This window comes from Suncus etruscus, chromosome X (assembly GCF_024139225.1).
Source record: "Suncus etruscus isolate mSunEtr1 chromosome X, mSunEtr1.pri.cur, whole genome shotgun sequence".
Lineage (NCBI taxonomy): Eukaryota > Metazoa > Chordata > Mammalia > Eulipotyphla > Soricidae > Suncus > Suncus etruscus.
This window is the reverse complement of record NC_064868.1, coordinates 55,443,713-55,468,631: the sequence shown is the minus strand read 5'-3', so window position 1 is coordinate 55,468,631 and position 24,919 is coordinate 55,443,713. Positions and strand designations below refer to the sequence as shown.

Genomic DNA, 24,919 nt, shown 5'->3' with positions numbered 1-24,919 from the left:
GCATGAAGGAGAGGGACTAGGTCAGTGGGTGGGTTGCAACCAATCATGGCAGAGTCTAAGGTTGGGGACTTCTAAGTGTGGGGTGACAAGAGCAAGTGCCGGGTTGAATTTGAGCTGAATTAAATTGCCATGGAGAATGAGGTAGAGGGGGGCACAAGGAAGATACTTGAGTTCCTGTAGAAACTATCAAACCTTCAACCAAGGAACAAAATTATCTTGTTCTAATGACAAAGCCAGCTGTCCATAGAGTGGGTCCCCATGCTGTATATGCTTTGAGAAGTCACTTTACTTCTCTGATTCTTCCATGATACAATAGGGGCAATAGCTGTTGGTTCTCTGGATTGATGACAGAATGTAAATAACAGCAGTGTTTGCTCGCTTCGTAAAAAATAGGGGCTCAGTGCATTGTATTGCCCTCAACCCCTCCCCAACCCATTCTATTGTCATCTTCTAGAGTCTAACTTGAGAATCTTGTAACTTGAAAACAGGAGGTAGGAGGGGGTCTACACTTCTGCTCACAGATACAGAGGATGCCCAGTCCAGAGTCACTGCTACTGCAAAAAAGGGTGAGGCTAGAACTTATATTGGGAGTGTGGTACTCAGGGACAAGACTAGAGTTGTCAGACACACAAAGATGAGAGCCAGAGGGGCTGTTGCTAGGGAAGGAAAGAGGGTATGGGGGAGCCACTGATACCCGAGGAGCCAGGGACATCCCCATGGTAACCAAAGCCACTGCAGTCTGGAAGAGAAGTGGGAGGAGGAGCCAGTGCTGGCTTTGTTCCCAGTGGAGGCCTCCCACTCTGGGCCTCAGTGCTCCCATCTGTCCAACGGCAGTTTGCATTAGATAATCCCAATGATTCTTTTTTGTTCGGACCTCTTGTCAATCTGTGGTGGTAGGTTTCCCCCATCCACATCTTTAAGACACCACAGTCCCCAGAGCCTTCTCAGGCAAACATTTCCTCCCAAGATGCATCTTGTTTGGCAAAGCATTGATAACCCATCCTGCCTAATGTTTGGTGTCCACCATTTTTCTTTGCTTGGGACCTTACTATTGACTACTTACTGAATGCTCTTTGGCTGGTTCTGGGGTTGGCTTCATTCCACTCATTTGGGGATTGCCTTTCCTTGTAGCCCTAGTCCATCCTGATAGATTCCTTCCTCCTTAGATTCTCTGGCCCCAAAGGCTTGAGCACTCCCACTCTTTTTGGTAATCTGTACTGTCATTTATCAAGCCACTTCTGAGAACTGGTGTGCACATTGGATATTTGACAGATGCACAGTTTTACTACATAGGACAACCCCCATTTTGCACACTCAACCATACTCTGAAAGCTTATATGACTTGTTTGAAGTCACCAGGTACTCTGTGGAGTAGCTAGTCTTGGAACTTGGCTCTATAATTGCTGCTCAGACAGCCTCAGGTGGGTGTTACTGAGCAGCAACACCTACTGGGTAATAACTAAAGCTATTGTATGTTGACACTGCATTGAGCACTTTACCTAGAGTCACTCATTTTAGTCTCACAATAAATGCTAAAATTAAATAGTCTTATTATTTTACAAATGAAGAAACTAAGATGGAGTTCCAAGAAAAGAATTTTCAAGGTAGAATTTAGAGACAAATTCTAACTCCCAGGTCACCATGCTCTAATGTGGTCAGCACAGTCATAATCTAGAAGCATGAACAGAGCCTTTTTTTGTATACCCAACCTGTGTTGGGTAATCTGTGGGGGATACATAAGCAGGTTGTAGATACAGATGAGCCAGCTTTGGCAAGCCCAAATGGTAGTTAGCGAAGGAGGAGAAGGCAGTTGTAAGGACAAGAGTCTAGAGTGGGTAGAGCTGGAATCTGACAGTAGGACAGAGGAGGAGGCTGGAAGGGGTGTGGGTGGATAATTTAAAAAAAAAGGTATCTTTCCAAGAAGCTCAAAAGGAGCAAGAAGAGGCAAGAGGGCCTTCCTTCCCCTTCCTATGTTCCCTTGCCCCTTGTCTGGCTCAGTCCCAGGAAGTGGGTGACCCCTATGCCTGCTCTGTGTGCCTGGTTGGCACCAAAATAAACTTGTCTTTCCTCTCTACCCCTCCCCTTGCCTCTGTCCTCTCTGTCCTGGCTTTAATTAGCAGCCCTAGGATGAGTCATTTGGCAGCTGAGGAGGGAAGCTGTGCAGAGCCCAATGAAACCTTGACTCCTGCCCTAAGCCTGGCAGGCAGTACTACTGTGTTCATGTGTGTGGGTCTCCTCCTGAGTGTGGCAGTCTGTGCTGGCTGTAAGCAGTGCAGGGACAGCCTGCATGCTGGTCCACATTCATGCATATCAGGGTATCTCTACAGAAGAGTGTCTGGTTGCTGCACCCTTTGTGTATTACTGAATTGTGTAGGTGCGTATGTGTGTGTGTCTGGAGCATGTGTCTATGGTAGCAAGTGTCAGGAGCATTTGGATGAACAAACACGAATGCTTTATAATTGTATTCACATTTTCCTGAATAAGTATTCTTTATGTATTTTTGCTTATGCAAGCCCAGCACTTATATTCCAGTTTTCCCTCTTAAGTTTTCATCTTAATCTGAATACAGTTTGTTGCAGGGAACAGAAACCCACTCAAACTCAAGAATAAAGGGTGTGTGTGTAGGGGGACTTTTATGAGTCTACATCTCTCAGACTCTGAGAACAGTAAATGAAATGTAAGCAAGCCTTATGTCAAGTAGAGGTGGAGCCAAGAAGCCAAGGACCATGATTGTCATCTTTTTGCATCTTGAGGGCTCATGTTTCATCTCTCTCTATCACTCATGTTTTGCTTGGCCTTAGTGATCTTTCTCTGTCACTGACTCTTCTCTGAACTAGTTTCTTCTTGCTTTCATTAACATGACATGGCCACCAATTTGGAAGGTTCAGAATCTACTAGGTCTAAGACCACCCCCGCAAGACAGCAATGCTGCTCTCTAGCCCATGGTAGTAACAAAATGGCAATAGCTTGAGAGGGAAGTTGATTCTCCTCTAAATGGGTGAGGGTAGAAAGATCAGATACCAGGTTTTTGGTGTTTTTACTCCAGTGAATAGTTACTATATGTTCCTGAGTGAGCACAGACCTAGGGCTATGTATGGGAGTTGGGCGGGTACTCAAAGTCCTCAACTAGAAGATTGTTTCTTCAGTGAGATATAGATTACAATTCTTTTTTTTTTTTTTTGGTTTTTGGGCCACACCCGGTGACGCTCAGGGGGTTACCCCTGGCTATGTGCTCAGAAGTTGCTCCTGGCTTGGGGGACCATATGGGATGCTGGGGGATCAAACCATGGTCCATCCTAGGCTAGCACAGACACCTTACCTCTAGTGCCACCGCGCCGGCCCCATAAATTACTATTCTAATAAAAATCAACTTTTGCTTGTTATGCTTTCAAGTGCCCTGCTCTTGCATCAACATGCCTTGTGCTACCTAAACATTTCTCCTTACTTTGTACCCAAACATCTTTTTTTAAATTTTGTTTTGTTTTGTTTTGTTGTGGGCCACACCTGGAAGCACTCAGTGTTTATTTCTAGCTCAGTGCTCAGAAATTACTCCTGACATGCACAGGTGATCATATGGGACGGCAGGGATTGAACCTGGATTGGCCGTATGCAAGGCAAATACCCTACCCTCTATGCTATTGCTCTGCCGCCCCAAGCATCTTTTAAGTGCTTAGTGAATATTACCATTTCTAGCAGTGTGTGGTTATTTTCATAGCTTCAGAACAACTGGCATGATTCTTTTCACAGTAGAGCTATTACCTAGTCCTTGGTTGCCTCAATTTTTTTTGTTTTATTAGTGTCGTGACTGAATTTATAGTTACTGCAGTATATAATTACAAGCTCACATTATCAATATTATCAGCTTGACGCTGGAACTGACTTCTCCATTAGTGCAAACCCTGCAGTTTTTACATTAATTATAGAGGTAATTAATGACCCTTAGACATTGTCACCTATGAGTAGGGTTTGGGAATAGTAATGACTATTCTCCAGTCATTACTGTCATGGGGCAATGCCCATAACTCTGAACTAAACTCTGGTCTTCCATTGTCTGGCTGAGACCAAGACTGGAGGTTCCCACCATCTCTTCATGTCCTCCTAGTTCTGACTTGGCACATGGCAGGTGTTGTTACTTTCACTTAAATATTTTTCCTGAGCATAAGATGTAGTTCAGTAATAGCATGAATACTTTGCATTTGTGACACCTTGGGTTTGATCCCTGGCACCCCTTCCCCTAAAAAAAGTTTCTTATTTTAAAGCCATCTTCTGGGGGCTGATAGTACATCAGATAAAGTGCTTGCCTTGCATTAACAAACCCAGGTTTGATTCCCAGCACCATATATAGTCCTGAGTACTGAAACAGGAGAAATCCTTGAGTACCACTGAATGTAGGGAAGGAGGACGAAGAAAGAGAAGTAGTAAAAAAGCAGAGATAATTTGGACCCAAATCAAAAAAGAAAAGGAGAAGTAGGAGGAGAAGAAGGAGGAGAGGATCGGAGAAGAAGGATAAGAAACAATGATAAACCTGTGTAAAAAAGATTGTTTCAATCTCAGGAAACAGTGTCATTCAGCTCCCTGTTTTGATTGTATTAATAATTGCTTTGATTCTGAAGATGTTTGTTGTGTATCAGTATTGATATGCAGCAATCGATACATGATATCTTGAACTCATCTTGAGTTCTCCTGGCTGCCTTGCCAAGTAAGGGTACTTTTGCCTACCAGACAGATGGGAAACTGGAACCTAGAGAGGTAAAGTGACTAGCTTAAGGTCTTCCATCCATCTATCCATCCATCCATCCATTCATCCATCCATCCATCCATCCATCCATCCATCCATCCATCCATCCATCCATCCATCTATCCATCCGTCCATCCATTCATCCATCCATCCATCCACCCACCTACCCACCCATCCATCTATTCATCATCACAAAGATGATTTATTGAGTAATTGTGCCTGGTAGTATGTTAATTGAAATACGGGGGCCGGAGAGGTGGCGCTAGAGGTAAGGTGTCTGCCTTGCAAGTGCTAGCCAAGGAAGGACCTCGGTTCGATCCTTCGGTGTTCCATATGGTCCTCCCAAGCCAGGGGCAATTTCTGAGCACTTAGTCAGGAGTAACCCCTGAGCATCAAACCGATGTGGCCCGAAAAACCAAAAAAAAAAGAAAGAAAGAAAGAAAGAAAGAAAGAAAGAAAGAAAGAAAGAAAGAAAGAAAGAAAGAAAGAAAGAAAGAAAGAAAGAAAGAAAGAAAGAAAGAAAGAAAGAAAGAAATATGGTCAATATTAATAATAAAATCCTGTTCAAGGGAAACATGTTCTGGGAGGGAAATCAATGAGACAGCAGTTACAGATAATTACAGAGGACTAGAACATATAGTGTTCTGTGGGAGTACCTCAAAACTATACCTAGCCCAGCTTTAGGGTTAGAAAAGTTTCTCCAAGCTGAGGCTTGGAAGATGACCAGAAGTTAGCCAAATGAGAGTAAGGTGAGATAAAGAAATGTAGCAGGGTTGTTGGAGGATTGTGGTGCCTGCATTGGCAAAAAATTGAAGTCCTGTTTACTGTGGTATGGTGCCATCATAAGAAAGTGGTCAGGAAAGGGAGGAAGAAGGTAAAATGAGAGACTGAAATGGTTCACTTGGTCCCAGAGTTGGAGAACTGCCCTTTCCATGTAGCCTGGACTCCTGAAGGCATTTGTTCTTGGCTCATTTAGGCTTGTTTGGCCAAGTCATGCCAGGACTCATTCCTGTGGTTGCAGTGCCCTCTAGTGTCTATAGCCCATCTTGCAGCTTTCACCTCAGCAAGGATTGTCTCTCGCCAAAATTTAGGACTTGTGATTCTGTACTAGACCTTAGGATAAATAAGGCTAGTGTGCATTTGGGTCCCTTATCTCAAAGAGCTTCTACCATAGAAATATAGTGCTGAGAGCAGTTCAGGGAGGGAAGGGTACAGTGGAGGAGACAAGTCAGTATCTAGAGGGGACAAATTCTGATCTGACTTGTGAAGAACAAGGGAAAGCTGGAAATGGGGGTGTGGGGTTGAGGAAAGGCCTTTGGAACAGAGGGTGGCACAGGCAGAAAAGAAGCTTCAACATCAGAGAATAGAGATTATAAGCTTTTTGAGTGAAACCCAGGTTGAGGTTGAGGTAGGGAGGAAAATGGGCTTAAGGTGGGAAATGGGAATCAGCTAACCACTGGTTCTTAAGTAAGGTCTTAGCATAAAATGAGTTTCCTATTTTTGGGGGACTGTAAAGCCACTTGGGAAACAGATGGAAAGGGCTGTTCTTCCCAGAACTATGTTCTTCCTCTTTAATAATTTCTGTAAAATATCGGCATCTTTAGAGACATTTTCCTTGACTTTTACTCCAATTCAAAAGTCAAATTAACATTAAAATGGAAACTTACCAGGGCCTCTGATTCTTAAAATCAGCACTCTACATACATCCCCACTCTGTTCTCTTTCCCCTTGTTGTGTTTGCCTCTCAGTTACCTTGGTTTATTTGAAGTTTCTGGAAATTCATCCAAGTTGTTTCCTCTATGTAGAACATACTCCTGCTACCTTCCACTTCAGACGCAGTTTAAATCCATTTCTTGTTGAGTGGCTATCTCTTCTCATTTGGCTATAGTTCCATGAGAGCAGGATGCTTAAAACACTGAGTCACTGCTACCCACACCCCTACCTCAGCACCTGGGCCACAGGCTCTGTTAAGTAAGTCACTGGGAACTTTACCAGTGTCCTGTGGTCAGCTAAGTTCCTCATTCACAACCCTTTCTCCCTTTACATCCTTGGTAGTGCGTCACAAGAATCTGTCTATTATTATCACATATGCCTAAATTCTAAGAATGGCTCAAATGAAGAGACATTTTTATTGAAATTTCTCCTTGCACAAAATAACTGGGTTCCCCATGGATCTTTATTCTTTTTTGGTTTGGGGCCACACCCAGCAGTGCTCAGGGGCCATGCCTGGCTGTATTCCAGAGACCGTTTGCAATTCTGGGATTTTAATCAGTGTTGTGACTACAGCCTTAACATTTGTATTGTTTCTCTGGCCCCAAGGCTGAGACTTTAAATCATGCGCACATGAGTCTCACTGAATTTTCTTAATAACTCATGAATTGACATTTGTGTTTATTGTCAGACAGCTGCCCAGATTCACTTGTAGCTAGCTCTGCCAGGCCCCAATGTATGCTTTTTGTCTTACCAAAGGTAAGTCAGGGGCTTATCCTAAGTCACATAGCATCAGAATCAGGAGCAGAACTAGAATCTCTGCAGAATCTCTCAGATTCTGCCAGACCAAGAGAAGGTCTGGGCCAGAAGTACAGGTAATTAGGGAAATAACCTAATGTGCATAAGGACTGACATACAGGCACTAGGGGTGTTGCAGAAGAGGAGAAAATTCGGGGTTGAGGTCAGAGTCCTGCAGTCTAGGGGGGCTTTCAGAGGAGAGCAGGAGGATGAAATGCCACAGAAGGCCCACTTCATGATGGTCCAGAGGGGCCAATCTCACTCAACTGCCTTGTCTTTCTTGAGAGGAACCAACTGCCCCAGCAGGGAAGCAGGAAGACAGGAAGGCTGGCCTGTAGTCTGTCATCTTTTATTCCTTCTAGATCACTGGTACACTGGTCCCTCCCTGGGCTGCCTTCTGTTCAGAACAACTAGATACTAGGGCTTTGGCGCTAAGAAGAGACATGTGGGCTTTAAGGTAGTACTTTGGCACTCTTAGAACCATACATCCTTCAGTTCTTCATAATTCTGTCCTTTCTCTAGCTTTCACGTCTGAAGACCGAGAAAGATTACTGCAGTAGATAGGTGAGGAGGTGCCTGGATTCTAGACTGACTGTTTGTATGAACTTGACTGAGACTTTCTTACTCTCTAGGCTTCATTTTCTCTCATCTGTAAAATTAGGCTGGGCAATTTCCTTGGAAGAGCTCTTGATTGTAAATGGCATTTCTTTTTATTTTTTTTTCCTTTACTCACCATGGAGACTTTCTTTTAGTCAGTACAGAACAACACAGAAGAGAGAGAATTTATCTTAGACTGCTAAAGAGTCTTGGCTAAGGGTTCATCTTGCTTTCTCAAAAGGGGTGATTTGAATTTTACTGGTGCATTCCAAAACATTAACCAATCTTAACAATTGTTAACACATGAGGAGGGCCTTTGTGAAAAGTGTCTGTGGGAAAGTGTCTTTATTCACAAGGCAGCACATATGACTGAAGGAACAGATACCAGAACTGGGAATGGCCAACTGACTTTCTAGTTTCGGGAGGTTTGCCCCTTCCTAACTGTATGTTTACCTGTGCCAACTTAGATGTTGTCTCTACATCTCAGTTTTCTCTTGAGAAGGATAGGGCTAGTGACCAGTACTGGACTGGGAAAGTTGCAAAAGATGGACATAGGATTTAACCCAGAGGAGTTATTGTGGCTCTGAGTAGCTTCCTTTTTCCTGGAGTTCCCAGTCCTCCTGGGGGTTCAGGGAAAGAGCAAAGTTTCCAGTTTCAGTCTAGTCTGCAGCCCAGCTGACCTGGCCCTGCCTCCTTAGTTCCTCCTTCTAGGGAAGGGCTTAGAAGGAGGATTTAGTGGCACAGTAGAGGCACTGCCTGGGCCAGAGGCCTGTCCTCTGGACTGGTTCAGATCCATGGACCTTCCTGGGAAGAACAACAGGTAGGAATTGCCACACTCCTCCCCTTACAGCTTTCCCTCCCTGCCCTGGCTTGGATCCAGGCTTGGTTCCTGGGCTGCTGGTACAGTAACCTCTTGAATTCCTGATTATTAACTTCCCTCTTACATTTGGAAGCCTCTGGCTTTGGGGAGAGAACTACCTTAAGTACATGAGCCCAGGGATATTGGGCTACTCAAACTTGTGAAACCCCTGGAGCCCTTGAAAAGGCCTGAAGTGGTTGTGATTGTTGGTCAGCCTAGCATGATATGTTAGCTTGACCTGATACTGTGAGCTCCCAGTGGCTGCTGATAAGCTCTGCAACCTAGGGCTCTGACTCTTAACTTTTAATCAGGAAGCAGTCAAGGACATGGGCTGCTGAATGGCACTAAAAGATAGTTATGACTGACAATTATTCTGGAGTCTCAGATAAAGGATTGAGTCTCAGATTCCACAATTCTCTGTAAGGTTCTAACAATTGGGCAACCTGAAATTGGGATAGTGAGATAGTGGGTGGCTAACCTAGCTACAGCCACTTCCGGGTCATTGAATGGCCCTGCCCTTTCTTCAGGGTCTGGTGAGGGCAGATTGGGGACATCCAAAGGGCTAGCTTTACTCCCAGCTACTGCTTTTAGTAGGTAGGAAAGGGATCGGGCCTTCAGCCTCAATTCCTGCTATCCTTTTTCCCAATTCCCATTCTGTGGATTTAATTGAAGAAGCAGTAGGCAGAGGGGCCTCTGAACACTGCACCAGGGTTGGGGGAGTAAACTGGGCGGGGGTAGCAGAGCATGGGCCCTGCCCTGGGCTGGGGTCCAGCACTGGTGTTGGAAGCAGCCCTCTTGGCCTCTGGTTTCCTTAGCCCAATCCTCTCTTTCAGCCCTGAGTCCCATCCTGTCACCAAAACCACTGACGCCTTGGCAGTTCTCTTCTACCCTCCTTTCCTCTGGCACACTGCCTCTCCCTGTCTTCTCTCTGTGTCTTTTTGTCTTGCATTCTCTCGTTTTACACTTTCTCATCTATTTTCTGTTTCACCCTTTCTTTGTCTTTTGGTTTCTCTCTGATTTTCTTCCTTTCTTTCCATAGTGTTTCTTCCACCCCTATCCTGGGCCTGAGTTCTTCTTTTGGATCCAGTGCCTTTCTTCTCTCTCTCTCTCTCTCTCTCTCTCTCTCTCTCTCTCTCTCTCTCTCTCTCTCTCTCTCTATCTCTCTCTCTCTCTCTCTCTCTCTCTCTCTCTCTCTCTCTCACCCTCCCTAATTATGAGTATTATTTTTTTTATAATGGGAAGCCCCATACAACTTTTTCCTTTCTCTTTCACCACCCCCTTTCTTACCTGTGTGGCGTCTGGTGTGAGGAGGGCTCCCTACCCCTTCCCTGCTGTAGTGTCCCAGTGTCTCCAAGGTCAAGGGTCCCATGGAGTCACCTGGAACACAGGAGGCCCAGCCAAGCTCTTTGTCTCTGCTGCCCCCTGTTGTCATTGTGTTATGTTTGTGGTTCGAGTGCTGTCCTCTCTTTCTTGACTTTGTGTTTTTTTCTTTTTTCCTTCCTTCCTTCCTTCCTTCCTTCCTTCCTTCCTTCCTTCCTTCCTTCCTTCCTTCCTTCCTTCCTTCCTTCCTTCCTTCCTTCCTTCCTTCCTTCCTTCCTTCCTTCTTTCCTTCCTTCTTCCCTCCCTCCCTTACTCCCCCTCTCCCTCACTTCTCTCCTCCCCCTCGTTCCATCTCTTCCTCCCTCCCTCTCTCCCTCACTTCTCTCCCCCTCCTTCGCTCTCTTCCTCCCTCACTCTCTTCCTCTCTCCCTCACTTCCCTCTTCCTCTCTCCCTCCCTCTCTTCCTTCCTCCCTCCCCCCTCACTCACTCCCTTCCTCTTTCCTGTCCTCCCTTCCTTCTTTCTTTTCTCCCTTCTTTCCTCCCTCCCTTTCTTCTTACGGCCCTTTTCCTTACCTCCTTTCTTCCCTTCCTTCCTTCTTTCCTTTTCCCTCCCTCCTTCCTTTCTTCCTCCCTGCCTGCTTTTTCCTGTTCCATTCCCTATATTTCACAACTTATTTTTTCCATTTTTTCCCCTATACCCCACCATTTATTCGGACCTCCTTGTCCCCATTCCCCACTTTGCCTCTCCATTCCCTCCCTGTCTCTCTCTTTTTGTCTCTCTTTCTCTGTTTCTCACTGTCTCTCAGGTCCACAGCGTCTCATACTCTACACCAGTATTGCTGTCCTACTCAGGTCCTTGACTCCATGAAGCTTACCCCCTCAGGCAGGCTGGCAGAGAGCAGGTAAGAGCTAGACACATCCCTCCCTCAATTTCTCCCCCTTCCAGACAAATATGCAATGCCATTACCAGACCTTTCCACTCTCCCAGCACTTGGAGTGGTTGTGGAATGAGTGTTTGCACATGTGAGGAGAGTGACTAAGGGACCAAATCAGTGCTCAAATAAGACATTTAGAGTCTGTAGTTCTTCCTTTCTTATAAAATCTTTCCCTAGATGCCTGCACCCAAAGAGAGCAATGAGTCTTAGAATGTAAGAGTTTGCTGGTTGGATAGGATGAGTAAGGTTGTTAATATGCACAGTGAGCTATCTCATATCTTTGGAGAACAATTATATTTCCATGTTTATTGGAAAATAATTTAAAATTTTCTAATTATAGTGCAATGTAATAACAATAGCCAAAAAGGCTAAGCCCTTCACCCACTTGCAGCTTCAAAATGTGTATGCTAAAGAAGAACTAATAATGGAACCTAGGGACTATTTAAAATAAATGAAAATGAGAATAACATCTGAATCCCTATAGGATATGACCATGAAGAACCTCAGAGAAAAAAGGTTGTAATCATAAAATTTTTTATTAGAGAAAAAGTTTAAATGAAATTAAATAATTTTACCTCTCAAGAACCTAGGAAAAAACAACCAAAGGAAAATAGGATAAAGTAATAACTATACATAAAACAAAAAATTAATGAAATCAAAAACAAAAAATGGAATGTGATTTTTAGAAAGATCTATAAACTAAATAGACCATCCTATGGTAAATTTGACTGAGAAAAAGGCTAGGAAATGCAATTAAATCAGGTATGATGAAGAGGATTTAGCCATAGATTCTGAGGAAACTAATAAAGTCATAAGAAACTGTTTTTGTATACTTTTATACCAATCAAGTTGAACATCTAGACGAAACGGTTATTTTCGAGGAAAATGTAAGTCACCAGAATGACTTAAGGGTCATACAAACACCTGAATAGAGTAATAGAGAAGGGATTAAAACGATAGTCAACATGTTCTTATTTTCAAGCAGGAGTTCTGGGTTTTATCCCTGGTATTGCATGTTCCCCTGAGAAAACTCCAAGTAATGCTCTAGGAGTAGCCCTGGAGCTACTATTAGATGTGTCTCCCAAATAAAGACAAACAAGATTTTTCTCCTCAGGGATGAGAGAACTACTTGTTTTACATGTGTATGCATTACCAGGTATAATCCCTAGAATTTCATATGGAACCAAGGACCACCAGGCGTAATTCCTGAGTGCAGAGCTAAGAGTGACCCTGAGTATCACCAGATGTGGCCCCCAAACAAAACAAAAATCTTTATCTTAGAAATGGTACCAAGCCTGGTTAGTACTATGGAAGGTCTGTTATAAACTTATTAAATCATGAAAGAACTTATCAAACCTATTAAATATTGAAAGATCAGATAATATGAAAAGACGGGCTCTATCCAAATTCATTCCAGAAGGTTAAGATTACTGGACAGATTTAGACAAAAGAAACAGATAATAGTGTAATTTTATATATTAATGGAACATTAATTATTTTAAATATATGGTTTCCAAACTGTATTAAAAGGAGACAAATTAAGTCCTGTCCTAGCAGTAGATGGATTGGTCAATATTAGAAGAGCTATCATTGGGGCCCGAGAGATAGCATGGAGGTAATGTGTTTGCCTTGCATGCATAAGGTTGGTGGTTTGAATCCTGGCATCCCATATGGTTCCCTGAGCCTGCCAGGAGTGATTTCTGAGCATAGAGCCAAGAGTAACCCCTGAGCCCTACTGGGTGTGACCCAAAAACCAAAAACCAAAAAAAAAAAAAAAAAAAAACCGAAAAGAAAAGCTGTCATTGTAATTGACTATATTAATTGATAAAGAGAAACGATTATATAGCTATTTCTGTAAAAAAAAAACTACAAAAAATCTAGGGCTCAAAAGATATTACAGAGGGGATGGTGCTTGCTTTGCCCACAGTTGACCTGATGTGGTTCCCCAAGTCCTGCTAGGAATGATTTCTGAGCACAGACCTTGGAGTAAGCCTTAACCATCCTTGGGTGTGTCCCCAAAACAAAACAAAACAATACAAAAAACTACAAAGATTTTGATAAATTTCTACATCTTTTCTTGATTTTAAAACTCATCATTTAGTTAACTCTTTTTGCATGGGAGATATTTGTTACTTAGCAATATTTAACTAGTACAGTAAACATTTTTAAAATTAGAAACTAATGACAAATGATCTACTATAATCATAGCAGTTAAGCACTAGATGAATTTCCATTTAAATCAGGGACAAGTAAAATAAATGATTCCAATTACTTCTGCTGACAAATTTTTCTTGAAGTTTTAACTGAGATTTAAAAAACTAAAAAAAAAAAAAAAACCTAAACCAAGGAAGGTGATCAAGCAAAGACACCTGTCTTGCAAGCCTGAGACCATATGTTTGATTATAGCACTGCCCCACATGCCTGAGAACAATCCCAGTGGCTATGCTGTTTTTACTATATGCAAAAAAAAAAAAGTCTGGGGGTTAGATCATTATGATCTAAGTTGCATCACTGGGAACAAAGAAAGAGAACAACAAAGAACAAAGTAAAGGGAGAAGGGAAAAAATAAGTTGCAAAAATATTAGAAAGAGTCATAATTAGGGGCCGGAGTAATGGCGCAGTGGTAGGGTGTTTGCCTTGCACACTGCTGACCCATCATGGACTGCGGTTCAATCCCCCGGCGTTCCCCCAAGCCAGAGCGATTTCTGAGCGCATAGCCAGGAATAACCCCTGAGCATCACCAGGCCCAAAATAAAATTTTAAAAAATCAGAATTATCATAACTTGTAGATCATCTATTTAAATGATTAAAGAATAAAATATAAAGAATGGGGAAGTTTAGAGCAATAAGCACATAAAATATACATACAAACCCAATATCTTTTCAAAATATCAGCAATGATTAGGAGACACAATAGAAAAAAATTACACTCACAGACACACACACACACACACAAAGAAATGATAAAATTCTTAGAAATTGGTCAGAAGGATAATACAAGGGTCATTTTTTGCATATGACTGACCCCTGCTTTATCCCAGGTTAAATCTAGATTCTTACACATCCTTTACCACCAAGTTAAAACCCAGACTAATAAATGAATTTTAAAGTTTATTTGGAAGAGTAAATTCCTATAATTACCAAGAAAATGTTACCCCAAAAAAGAACAATGAAGGGAGAATTTATCCTACCAAATATAAAAGCTTACCATAAGGAGCCAAAAAGAGGAAGCCAGAACTATACTATTGTACAACAGGTAGGGCACTTGCCTTGCATGCCACTAACCTGGATTCAGTCCCTGGACCATATGGGGTCATATGGTCCCCTAAGCACTGGCAAGAGTAATTCCTGAGAGCCAGGGGTAACTTTTGAGAACATCCAGTTGTGGCCTAAAAAATAAAATAAAATAAAATAAAAAAGAATAACCAGATCATACATGAGTAAGGTGCTTGCCTTGTGTAAGCTGGTGGTTCCTTCCCCAGCTTAAGGGGAAGGTCTCTTGAGGACCACCAGGAGTGATCTCTCTGTTTTATTTGTTTTGCTTTGGGGCCACACCAAGCTGTGCTCAGGGCTTACTCAAGGCTTTGTGCTCAGAGATCACTTGTGGCCATGTTCAGAGTACCATATGCAAAGCAAATGCCCTACTTGCTATACTATTGCTCCTACCTAGAAATGATCTCTGATCATAGTCAGAAATAAGCTCTGAGAACCACTGGGTGTATCCCAATAACAAACAAAAAATTACCATAAAGCTATAATAAATTATAAATATATCACCGAAACAGAAATATAAAAACAGAAGTAGAAGCAAGCATATGTATTCATATAGGAATTTGACTTATAATAAATACACATTTCAAATTAGTAAATCAATGTGGAACCAGTAAATGGTAAAGTACCATTTGGCTTACCTTTGGGATAAAAACTAAGACTCTTCACAGAATAAAAAACAAATCCAAAGGCATAAACCGAACAACTACAACTGTAAAAATACCAAAAGAGGAAGGATAAGAGGCAGAGTGATAGCACAGTGGTAGGACATTTGCCATGTACATGGCCAACCCAGAACAGGCTTGGGTTCAATCCCTGGCATCCCATATGGTCCCCTGAGCCTGTCAGCAGTGATTTCTTGAGCACAGAGCCTGGCGTGACCCCTGACCACTGCCAGGTGTGGCCCAAACACCAAAAAAATTAATTAAATTTAAAAAAGAGGGAGGAAAAGTCTTCCTGAAAATAATTTAAAAACTCAGAAACCAAGATGAACAGAGAGCTCAAAGGGCTGGAGCACATGTCTAGCATGTTTAGGGCCCTGAGTTGAATCCCTGGCACCAAATGGCATCCTGAACACTGGTGGGTGTAACTTTAGTGGCCTCCCAGGACTGCTGGGGAGACTTACACCACAAACTCCAAGTGAAGAAGAACCCCAGAAACTATAAAATAGTAATAATTTTATTATATTTAATTTAAATTCTGGATAGAGATATATCCCATACATAAATTAAAACATAAATCTGTCTGAGAAAATATTTTCTTTGTAGCTATCAGGAAAGGTGAATTTCTCATCCATATCTATTATTATCTCCTAAAAATCATTAAGAGAAAAGTATGCAACCCAGTTAAGGCAAAAAAAAACAACATTATTTTGTCTTTCATAAAAGAAGTAGCTAGCTAATAAATGAGAAAGGATGATTACTAATAGAGAAAGAACTTTAGCTAAAACCACATTGTAATACTCTTTTTAAGTACCCAAAGTAAAAGAATTGAAATTGTTGTGATATGAAGAAACAGAAGCATTTCTATGGCTTGGGGTACTTTTTGTTTGTTTGTTTTTTCTTGTTTTCAAAGCAACAAAGTTTTTTTTTTTATTAAAGCTGATGTTTAAAGATGTGCGAAGAGAGTGAGGGAGAAGTGTGTGTTCAAGGAAAATAGGGGCTTGTTTCTCCAGAGTGGGAAAGGCAAGCAAAGAAACATGTAGACAAGCAAGTGAAATATGTTTTAAGGGAGAACATGAGCTTGAAAAGCAAACTGCTTTTCTATGGTTTGGCTGAAGTACAAATTGGTCCCATATTTTTTAAATATTTTATATGGACCACATTTGACCAGCCAGAGATCTCAATCCCTACCATAAACATACGTCATACTGTGCAGTTCTTTATCACACCTTATAGGAGAAATAGCATTCACAAACAACTCAATGAAAAGGTTGCATAATAGATATTTCTCAAAATAAAGACAAGGTTTTGTGAGTGGAATATACTTTATTGTATCAATGTTTACAACAAAACAAGCATTTATTTGGTCCACCAGTCCAGCTTTTAGGAATCTATCCTTCAAAACTATATTTAGGGTTGGGCATATAGTTCGTTCTCATTATCTCCTGTGAGTTTAGTCCCCAACACCACACACAAATACATAAAATCCTACTTTCAGATATTTGAAAAGATGCTCATGAAGCATTGTTTCTAACAGTGAATAATTAAAACAGGCCACAAGTCCTTTACTAGGAAACAGTTTTCCCTAGTAGGTAGTAGATCAAAAAGAAAAATATACTTGGACATGAGATTTCCAAAACAAAGACATCCAAAAACAAGACATCAAATATGTTCCCATTCTTATAAAAGAAAAAGAAGAGGCTAGAATGATAGCACAGTTGGTAAATTGTTTGCCTCGCACATGGCTGACCTGGGTTTGAACCCCCATATCTCAGAGAGTGTCCCAAGCATGCCAGGAGAGGTGGTTTCTCAGGCAGAGCTAGGAGTAACCCCTGAGCACTGTCTGATGTGGCCCACCCCCCAAAAGCAAAGCTCCATAGTAAAGTAAAATATTCTTATCTATCTCTATGTCATAATTTCAAAATTACTCACTTTCCCCCCTTTATTAATTTCTCTACTTTTACTCATCTCACAACTCCTCTGTGTCATCTCCTGTATCTAGATGGTCAGATCTTGTTTTCATTTTTAGTACTACTTCATTCTTTCAGTTAGCATTTGCCCTTCCTAATCTTGGATAGCCCTTAGAAATACATTGTATCTGGTTCTACCATCAGGAAGCTCAAGTTTAGATGGGAGAAAGTCATATAGACATGAAAGTACAGTGTTATTTCAGATGGGGCAGAAAACTCAGAGGACTCCCACAGGAAAACACTTAACTCCATTTGGGAATCAGGGATTGCTTCCTACAGTGAAACACTGTGTCTTGAGTTTTGGAAGAGTATTAGCTTTCTTTAATTCCCCAACCCCCACTGGAAATGGTCTTGTCTACTTTTGGTTCTTCTAAGATGGAATACCTAGTAAGGGACATTGTTGAACTTTACTCAAGTTCAAATTTGGCCACTTATCAACTCTGTAACTTTGAGCAAGCCATTTAACCTCTGAGCCCCTATTTTCTATTTTGTAAAGTGAGGCTAATGCCTCTAAAGGACTGATTTTAGGATTAGCGATAAAAGAATTTTGGATGATTATTAATTCTTGAAGGTCAGGGTTATCTGTATCTTATTATCCTCAGAATAATAATGTAGCATTGGGTTTGGATCAGATTGAAAAGTTGTATGCGGGGCCAGAGAGATAGCATGAAGGTAGGGCATTTGTCTTGCATGCAGAAGGACGTTGGTTCAAATACCGGCACCTCATATAGTCCCCTGAGCCTGCCAGGAGTGATTTCTGAGCATAGAGTCAGGAGTAACCCCTGAGCACTGCCAGGTGTGACCCAAAAACAAAAAAGAAAGAAAAAGAAAAATTGTATTCATCTGGTGATGGTTCTGGAGAAAATAAAGGGTGCAGACTTGTTGAAACTTCTGGGTGAGGAAACTGAGAGTAGTATGTGAGATGTAGAGGATTTCACCAGATGCCTGGTGTCAGTATGAGGGTGACATGGAAAGGAAACTAGTGGTAGGTGGCCTTTGTAAATTGAGCCCATACAAGGAGTTCTAGCCTTGTTCTGCTGATGCCTTATCCCAACTTGACAGTTCAGGAAGATGAAGCATGATGGGCCAATAGTTGAATTAGTGCCAACATGTCTCAATATTTATCCTAGCTCTATCACTAACTGGGTGTTTATCAACAACTCACTTAACATCTATGAGCCTAGTTACTTAGTTGTTTAAAAGGACTTGACACAACCAACTTTATGGGTTTTTTTATATTTTGGGTTAACACCTTGCTATGCCTAGAGATTACTCCTGGCTCTGTGCTTAGGGATTTCCCTGGGCAGTACACCATGGGCCATATACAGTGTCAGAGATTGAACTGGATCTACCATGTGCAAGGCAAGGCATCCTTTACTATCTCTCCAACATTAGTGGGTTCATTTTTTGAGTTATAATGACATCATTTAGGGAATTCACTTTTCTAAATGCCTGACACATACTGGGTACTCAAAAGGGGTTGATTTTATTCATATTTGTTTCAGCAGATTCTTGTAGTTCTGCTGTGATGAAGGATCATGTTAGAAAAGAGCTTTTGCCTCCTGAAAGCCTCAAGTCAATTGAGAGAGGCTGAGAAGGAGAGGATATTTTGAGAGTGTACATAAAGAACTGGAGACAAGAGTGGTTCCAACTAAACATTGAAGGCATAAAGGTTAAATATAACCCAACTGTCTGGAGTTCAAGCTTTATTGTGGGAGGTAGTTGGACTGCAATGAGCATTGAATAGAAAAAGTGACATTAACAATTAGCAGTTTATAAATAAGTATGACTAGGAAGAGATTTTCCAAAAGGGAGAATAACTAAGGTAGACTGTGAGAATAAAGCAAGGGAGATGTAGTTGAGGGATGACTGGGGAGAAGAGTAGAGTTAGAGAATTAATACATCATGGCAGGAGAGGTAAAAATGGTCAAGGATGGAGTTCATAGAAACTTGCAAGATACTGGCCTGGAATTTGATTCAGTTATTCAGCACATACTAAGTGACAGATTCTGTGCTGAGCACTGACAAAACTTACACATTTTCTGATGGATATTAGAATGGTTACAACAGAGAGTAAACAACCAAACAAGTATGCCAAAAGTGCCTAGCCCTAAGTATATTTGAGAAAAAGGACAAGAGCAAAGACCATGAGGAAGAAAACATACTTGTTATGACTGAAGAACATGATTGGACTGTGAGCCAGGGTCTCAGAGAGTATATGATAAGTAGAAGAGAAGGGAGTATAGGATTAGGTCTTTAAGGATTAGTTTAGGATGTAGAATATTCAGGATTGAGTCTTCTAAGAGACTAGAAAGAATATAGGGTTTCTAATTGTTTTTTGGGGGAGGACTGGATAGGTGAAGCAGAAGCCTCATGCCCTAATCCTGAGGGACTGAGGAGTGAGAGTTTGGAAGCAAATGCTGACATAGGAAACAATCCATGCAAGATTGAAGAGAATAAAACTGGTTCAGGGAAATTCCACCACAAGCTCTCTGATCACTAGCAATATATATATTGCTATATATATATATATCAGCATAGCAGCAAGCAGATAGACTAGTTGTAGAAATTGAAACCACAGCAAGCTTCTCCCTGAGACCCAGGGTCTTTATTGGGAAGAGAAAGACCACCCCGTTGGGTGGAGTGCAGGTAGAGGAAGGGACCCATCCAGAGGTACTTCTAGTTAATGAGTGACAAGCATCAGCAAAGAAAAATGATCCTGAATAATATGAAAACCGGTTACTCCAACAGATATGTGAGGTGCCTTTCACTAAGATGGGTCATGTGGTGGTAAGATCTTGAATTAGAGATCCCATAGCTTCTGAAAACTTTAAAGACAGCCTGGTAGAACATCCCAGTGAGTATGAGGTTTGATAAATTTGGGACCTAGGGAAGAAAACCATTCTAGAGATTCTAGCTATACTTAAAATCATGTAATGGAATGATCTTGCTTTGCCAATCGAGTGTGGAATGAAAGGGAATCTCTTTCAGAGCAAAACTGGGGAAGGCTACCAACACCAAAGAAGCAGAGAGGAAGAGGAGATAAAGGTAATCAGAAAAGTAAGAGAATGGCTAACAGAGTTTATGGAATCAGAAACAGGAAGTTCATGCACAGAAGGGATTTTAGGAATGGCCAATCATCCAGCTTAAGGAAGACTCAAGTGGAAGAGAGTTTGCTAGCTTTAACTATTAGGAGGTCCTGTGCAACCTTTCTAAGAGCATTTTCCAAAATGGTGGGCACATAAAGCAGATTGTAGTGGGTTGAAGAGGCTGTGGGAGGTACTGAAGTATAGATGGCCAGTCAAGATGAATTTCTTAAGAAGCTTAAGCTGCAAAGAGAAAGACAGTGATTGCTAGAGGGAAGTGTGGGGGCAGATCAAGGATTTTTATTCACACATGGGAGAAACTTGAGCTTCTATAAATGTTGGTAGGAAGGAGGCAACAGAGAGGGAGAGGTTGAAATACCCGAGGGAAAGGGGATGATTGTGTGGAGGTGGTAGCAGGGGTGTGATCCAGAACCCAGGTGGAGGGACAGACTTTAAATAGTATAGGGGCTCTCTCACACAGAGAATGAAAGTTGATGGGGAGTGGAGGGAGGAAGAGCATTGGGAGGTGGATGCTTCAGGAAAGTTCAAAGTAATACTTGAATATCCTGACTAAGAGTATATTGCTGGAACTAAGAGGAAGCAAGAACTTAAATGTAACTACTTCTCTTTGGTAGTCAGGGATTACTTATTGAAGAAAGCAGGAGTATTTGATCTGGGTCATGAGTTCAGCTGGAATTTCAAGAGCCATACGATTGTACAGAAGGTAGAAGCAGAGTCGCCAGAGGCATAGAAGCATGAGAAGATTGGCCAGACTGATGAAATAATGAGTAAGCTAGACTGATGAAAGTTGGGCAAGAGTGAGCAGAACACTGGTAGCTGATAATGATAGTGTACTGTGGAGGAAGCCCCAGATCTACCCTGTGGCAATTGCTTTATATATTTTAAATCATTGATTCACAACACATCCAGAAGAATAACCAGTTGTTCCTTTGAAGATAGGGAAAGAAGTCCCAGAGAAGTAAGGAAATAACTTCATCAAGTGACAAGGCTCATATTCAAACACTAGTCTATCTGACTCTAAAGACAATACCTTCTCCATCTGACAGGAAAGGCCAGATGAGGCCATATGGTGAAAAAAAACTTGAATGCCAAGTTGAGGAATCTGAAGTTTATGCAGGAAACAATGGGGAGTTAAGGTGGGTTTTTGAGCAGGAGAGTTTCACGCTTGAAGGTGGACTTTAGGAAGGTGAACGTGGTCCAAGAGGACAGGGAGCAGCTACAGGAGAGATTGTAGTGTCAGAGTAAAGAATAGCAGGTACTGGCTAGGATACTAGAGGATTGGTACACTAGGCCTGGAAAAACATTTTTTTCCATGATAGTTGAGTGGTAAGAAATTTATCTTTTCCTCTTATAGACAAGAAATGGGAGCCTCAAGCTCCAAAGCCAGGACACTGGAGAGACATGGGTCTGGAAATAATCCACACACACTAAAGAGGGTGAAATGGGTTCAGGAGTTCCAACATATAAGCCTTTCATTCCAAAGATGCTGGCAGTTCTGTGGGAAAGTCCAGAAACACAAGAGAGCATTTCCTGAGACCCGGGGTATTTATTAGGAAGAATCAGGCCATATCTGGAGGTGGAGATTAAGTGGTCTACACACCAATCCAAGGTACTACATTCAAAGATGTTTTCAACCAATGAGTAGCAAGGTGTATACTGAGTGAGAATGGCTTTCAGTTAATCCCACAGTCTCTGGACTTGGTTTATGTGATTTTGCTGACTCAATATGAATGTGTCAATGGGAGCTCTGAGCATGAGGAGGATGTGAGTATGTGTGCGCGTGCATGTTTGTGTGTGTGTGTGTGTGTGTGTGTGTGTGTGCATGTGGGGGGAAGAGGTAGGGAGGGGGAAGGAAGGAGAGAAGAAGAGAGAGATTGTATTGTGTGTGCTTGGATGGGCAGCGGTCACTTACCTTGCATGCCTTCTCTCTCCATCTTTTCCCAGTCCTCTGCTTTCCTCTCTGGAGCTTTGTTCCTGCTTACTATATCCTCGAAGCTAAGGGATCTGGGAATTGGGTATTTTCATTTCACTGATTTAACTCTGCATTAGCCTTTCATTCCCAAGATATCTTAGCCCTGCCTCTCAGCAGCCCTACTGTCTGTCCATTCAACCCACTCCAGGATGGACTACCAAAGACAGAATGGCCCCTGGTTTACTGCATGTTCCACAGTATTCTTAGGCTGGTGCTATTTTCCATAATTACTTCTGTCTGAACTATTATAACACTTCCATATCAGTACCACTACCACTTTGGGAACTAGATTTGGGTTTCAAACAGCTAACAATGTGTTCTCATTGCTCATAGTTGCCAGACATTTGACCATTCAGCCCATGCAAAAATTCTGGGGAGTTGACGTGAGCCCCCTTTCTACAGATGAGTATACTAAGGCACCCACAAAGGAAGGAGTCTGCCTGAGACACATAGCCTGAAAGTACTGATAGAGCTTCATGGGAATCAGGGTCTTTCCCCCCCTAAACTGTGGGCTTTTTAATATTCTATCCTGAGCATCTCTTATTTTCCTGTCCCCGAGCCTTCAGGAAAACAAAATATTTTCTTTCAAATAGGGTATAACTTTTGAAAGTATCAGGTTCAGCCAGAGGACCTGGTGTGATGAGTTTGTGACTTAGAGCTCAAAGAACTTGGGTTTTAAATCTTGTTACTATTATAACTGTGTAACCTTGGGCAGGTAATGGACCTTTCTGAACTTCAAATCTATTACAAGCATAGTTATTTTGGGGGGAGGGGTTGAAAAGAAATGAAGGGTACAAAATGTCAATGAGCAGGTTGCTCTTATTGACATTCAAATAAGATCAGAAACCTGGCAAATTGAAAGTGGAGTTTATCTGCCCAGGTGTGGCCTTAAGACCAAAGCCCATTTGGGGCTCAGAAGATTACATTGGGTAAAGCACTACTTGCCTTATATGTGACTGTGCTGTGGTTGATCTCTGCACTACATATTTTTCCCTTGAGCCCTGCCAGGAGTGCCCTGACCACACAACCGGGAGTAAGCCCTGAGCACAGCAAGACATGACCCAAAAAATAAAACAATAGCAACAATAAAAAAAGACTAAAATCCATTGGGGTATGGGGAGGGCTTTTTCATGGAACAGCACCCAGCTCCTCTGAGACTGAGTTTGCCTACCAGCACCCTGTCCTTGCATCAACTCCCTGGTTCCAACCCTTCTGGTATCTCCCCTGCTCTGCAAACTAATGCCTCTACCTCTCTCTGTCACCCCCCTGCCCTGCCTGTGGCCTCTACCCTGCCTTTCCTGGCCCCAGGGAAGAGGAGGAGGAGGAGGAGACTGAGGAAGAGGAAGAAGAAGACGCTCATCAATTCTGCTGTCCGGCCTCCGAGTGCAGTAGCCCCTCCTCTCGGTAACTGAGAGGACAAGGGTCATTTTCTATGCAGAAGTAAAAGCCTTAACCAGCCCCCTTCCAGTATACTGCCCCAGCCACTCCCATGGGACTTCATTCCCTACTTCAGGCACCACATGAGCAAGCATCCCACCCCTTCCTCTGGCCCTACGTTTTTCTTGGAAGTCCCACCCTTATTGCTGCCTCCCTGGAACTCCATCCCCTGAATTATAAAGCTGGATTCCTAGGTCTGACTAAAATGTGGGAGCAGCAGAGCTTGGCGCTTGGAGCTTGGAACCTGGACCACCCTGCATCTTGTATGCCAGGCACCCTGGAGCCTGCCACTCCTGGAAAGGTCTGCAAATGACATCCCATGAACCTACCTCCATCCTCTGTAAGCAAAGAGATGTAGGGTGCCTAGAGCTCTGAGGACTAGATGGGTGCGGGACCTAGCCTGCCTACTTCTCTATTGCTTGTTCACCTTCCTGTGGCCATTACTATTCTTTTCCACTGCTTGAAGGCCTTTGTACTATGCCCCCTGCTATTCCCATAGTGCTCTGTACACATGATCAAGAGGAAAGGTCTTTCAGAGTGTTTGTTGCTGTATATAAAGGAATTTCCGTCAATAAAAGCAGATCTCTTTTCTCTGTCTGATATATGTTCCATCGTACCCCTGCTTCCATTTCCCTGCCATGACCAGGGCCTTCCCTTTCTTCCAACCCAGGGCTGAAATGAGGCTGGGAGCAAGAGTAGGGGTTGAGACCTGCCCCTGTCAGTACTCAAAGGCCACTCTCAAAGGAATGGACGGTGTAGTATTCTTACCATGGCATGCCTAGTGTTATCTTCAGCCCGAGGGAGCCCCAAGTGACCATTTGGATACATTATTTTACTTCTCTGACACCTAGCTTCCCATTGCTTGAAAGAAAGAAAGGGGTGGACCAGAGAATCTCCAAGGGCTCTTCCAGCTCCAACATTCTCTCAGTATGAGGTGCCACAATTTTAAGAAACTAATGACATAAAAATGTCGTAATTCATGACATGTTCTGTGCAATTTTATGTTTTCCCCTATGTCCACAATGCTGTAATTTATTCGATTACCAATCTCATTTCAGATATCATTGCTTACCATTTTTCAAAAAATCTGGTGGTGTGATTCTAATATTCTGTGGTGTTAAAGAGTCCTTGATTCTGCACTTTTAGGGTTCTGTTTCTACAACTTGAGAGGTCTCTGAATTGGAAGGGAAGCTGTTATCCCCCAATAGAGTGACCTTAAGTGTCTCCTATACCTACTATAATCTGATTCTAAAAACCTTGGGAGTTTGTGGCCACAAGTGTGGAAAGTCTTTTTGAGCTGTAAGACACACGACTACCTTGTTATGTGTTCAGAGCAAAGAAAGGATCATTTAGATAAATCTGGGTTTACCCTGATTCTACTTCTCTCCTTGTAGCCTTGAAAAAGTATTTTCTTCTCCTGGAGCTTTTTCTTTTCTTAAAAATGTGTTTTAGAGCCGAAGGTATAGCACAGCGGTAGGGTGTTTGCCTTGCAAGCAGCCGATCCAGGACGAATGGTGGTTCAAATCCCAGCATCCCAAGTGGT

At 42.3% G+C, this 24,919-nt stretch overlaps 1 protein-coding gene across 2 annotated transcripts in view; it reads left to right on the top strand.

The window, feature by feature from the left end:
* The window catches only part of IQSEC2 (IQ motif and Sec7 domain ArfGEF 2), a 99,418-nt gene that overhangs the window by 43,445 nt on the left and 31,054 nt on the right, over positions 1–24,919 (top strand). Inside the window, exon 3 of one of the 2 annotated variants that reach the window (XM_049767145.1) lies at positions 10,830–10,925. The exons of the other annotated variant lie outside the window; for it this stretch is intronic. Within the exon in view, the coding sequence (XP_049623102.1) occupies positions 10,830–10,925 (96 nt within the window). The remainder of the gene's footprint in view (positions 1–10,829; positions 10,926–24,919) is intronic. 2 annotated transcript variants of the gene reach the window in all.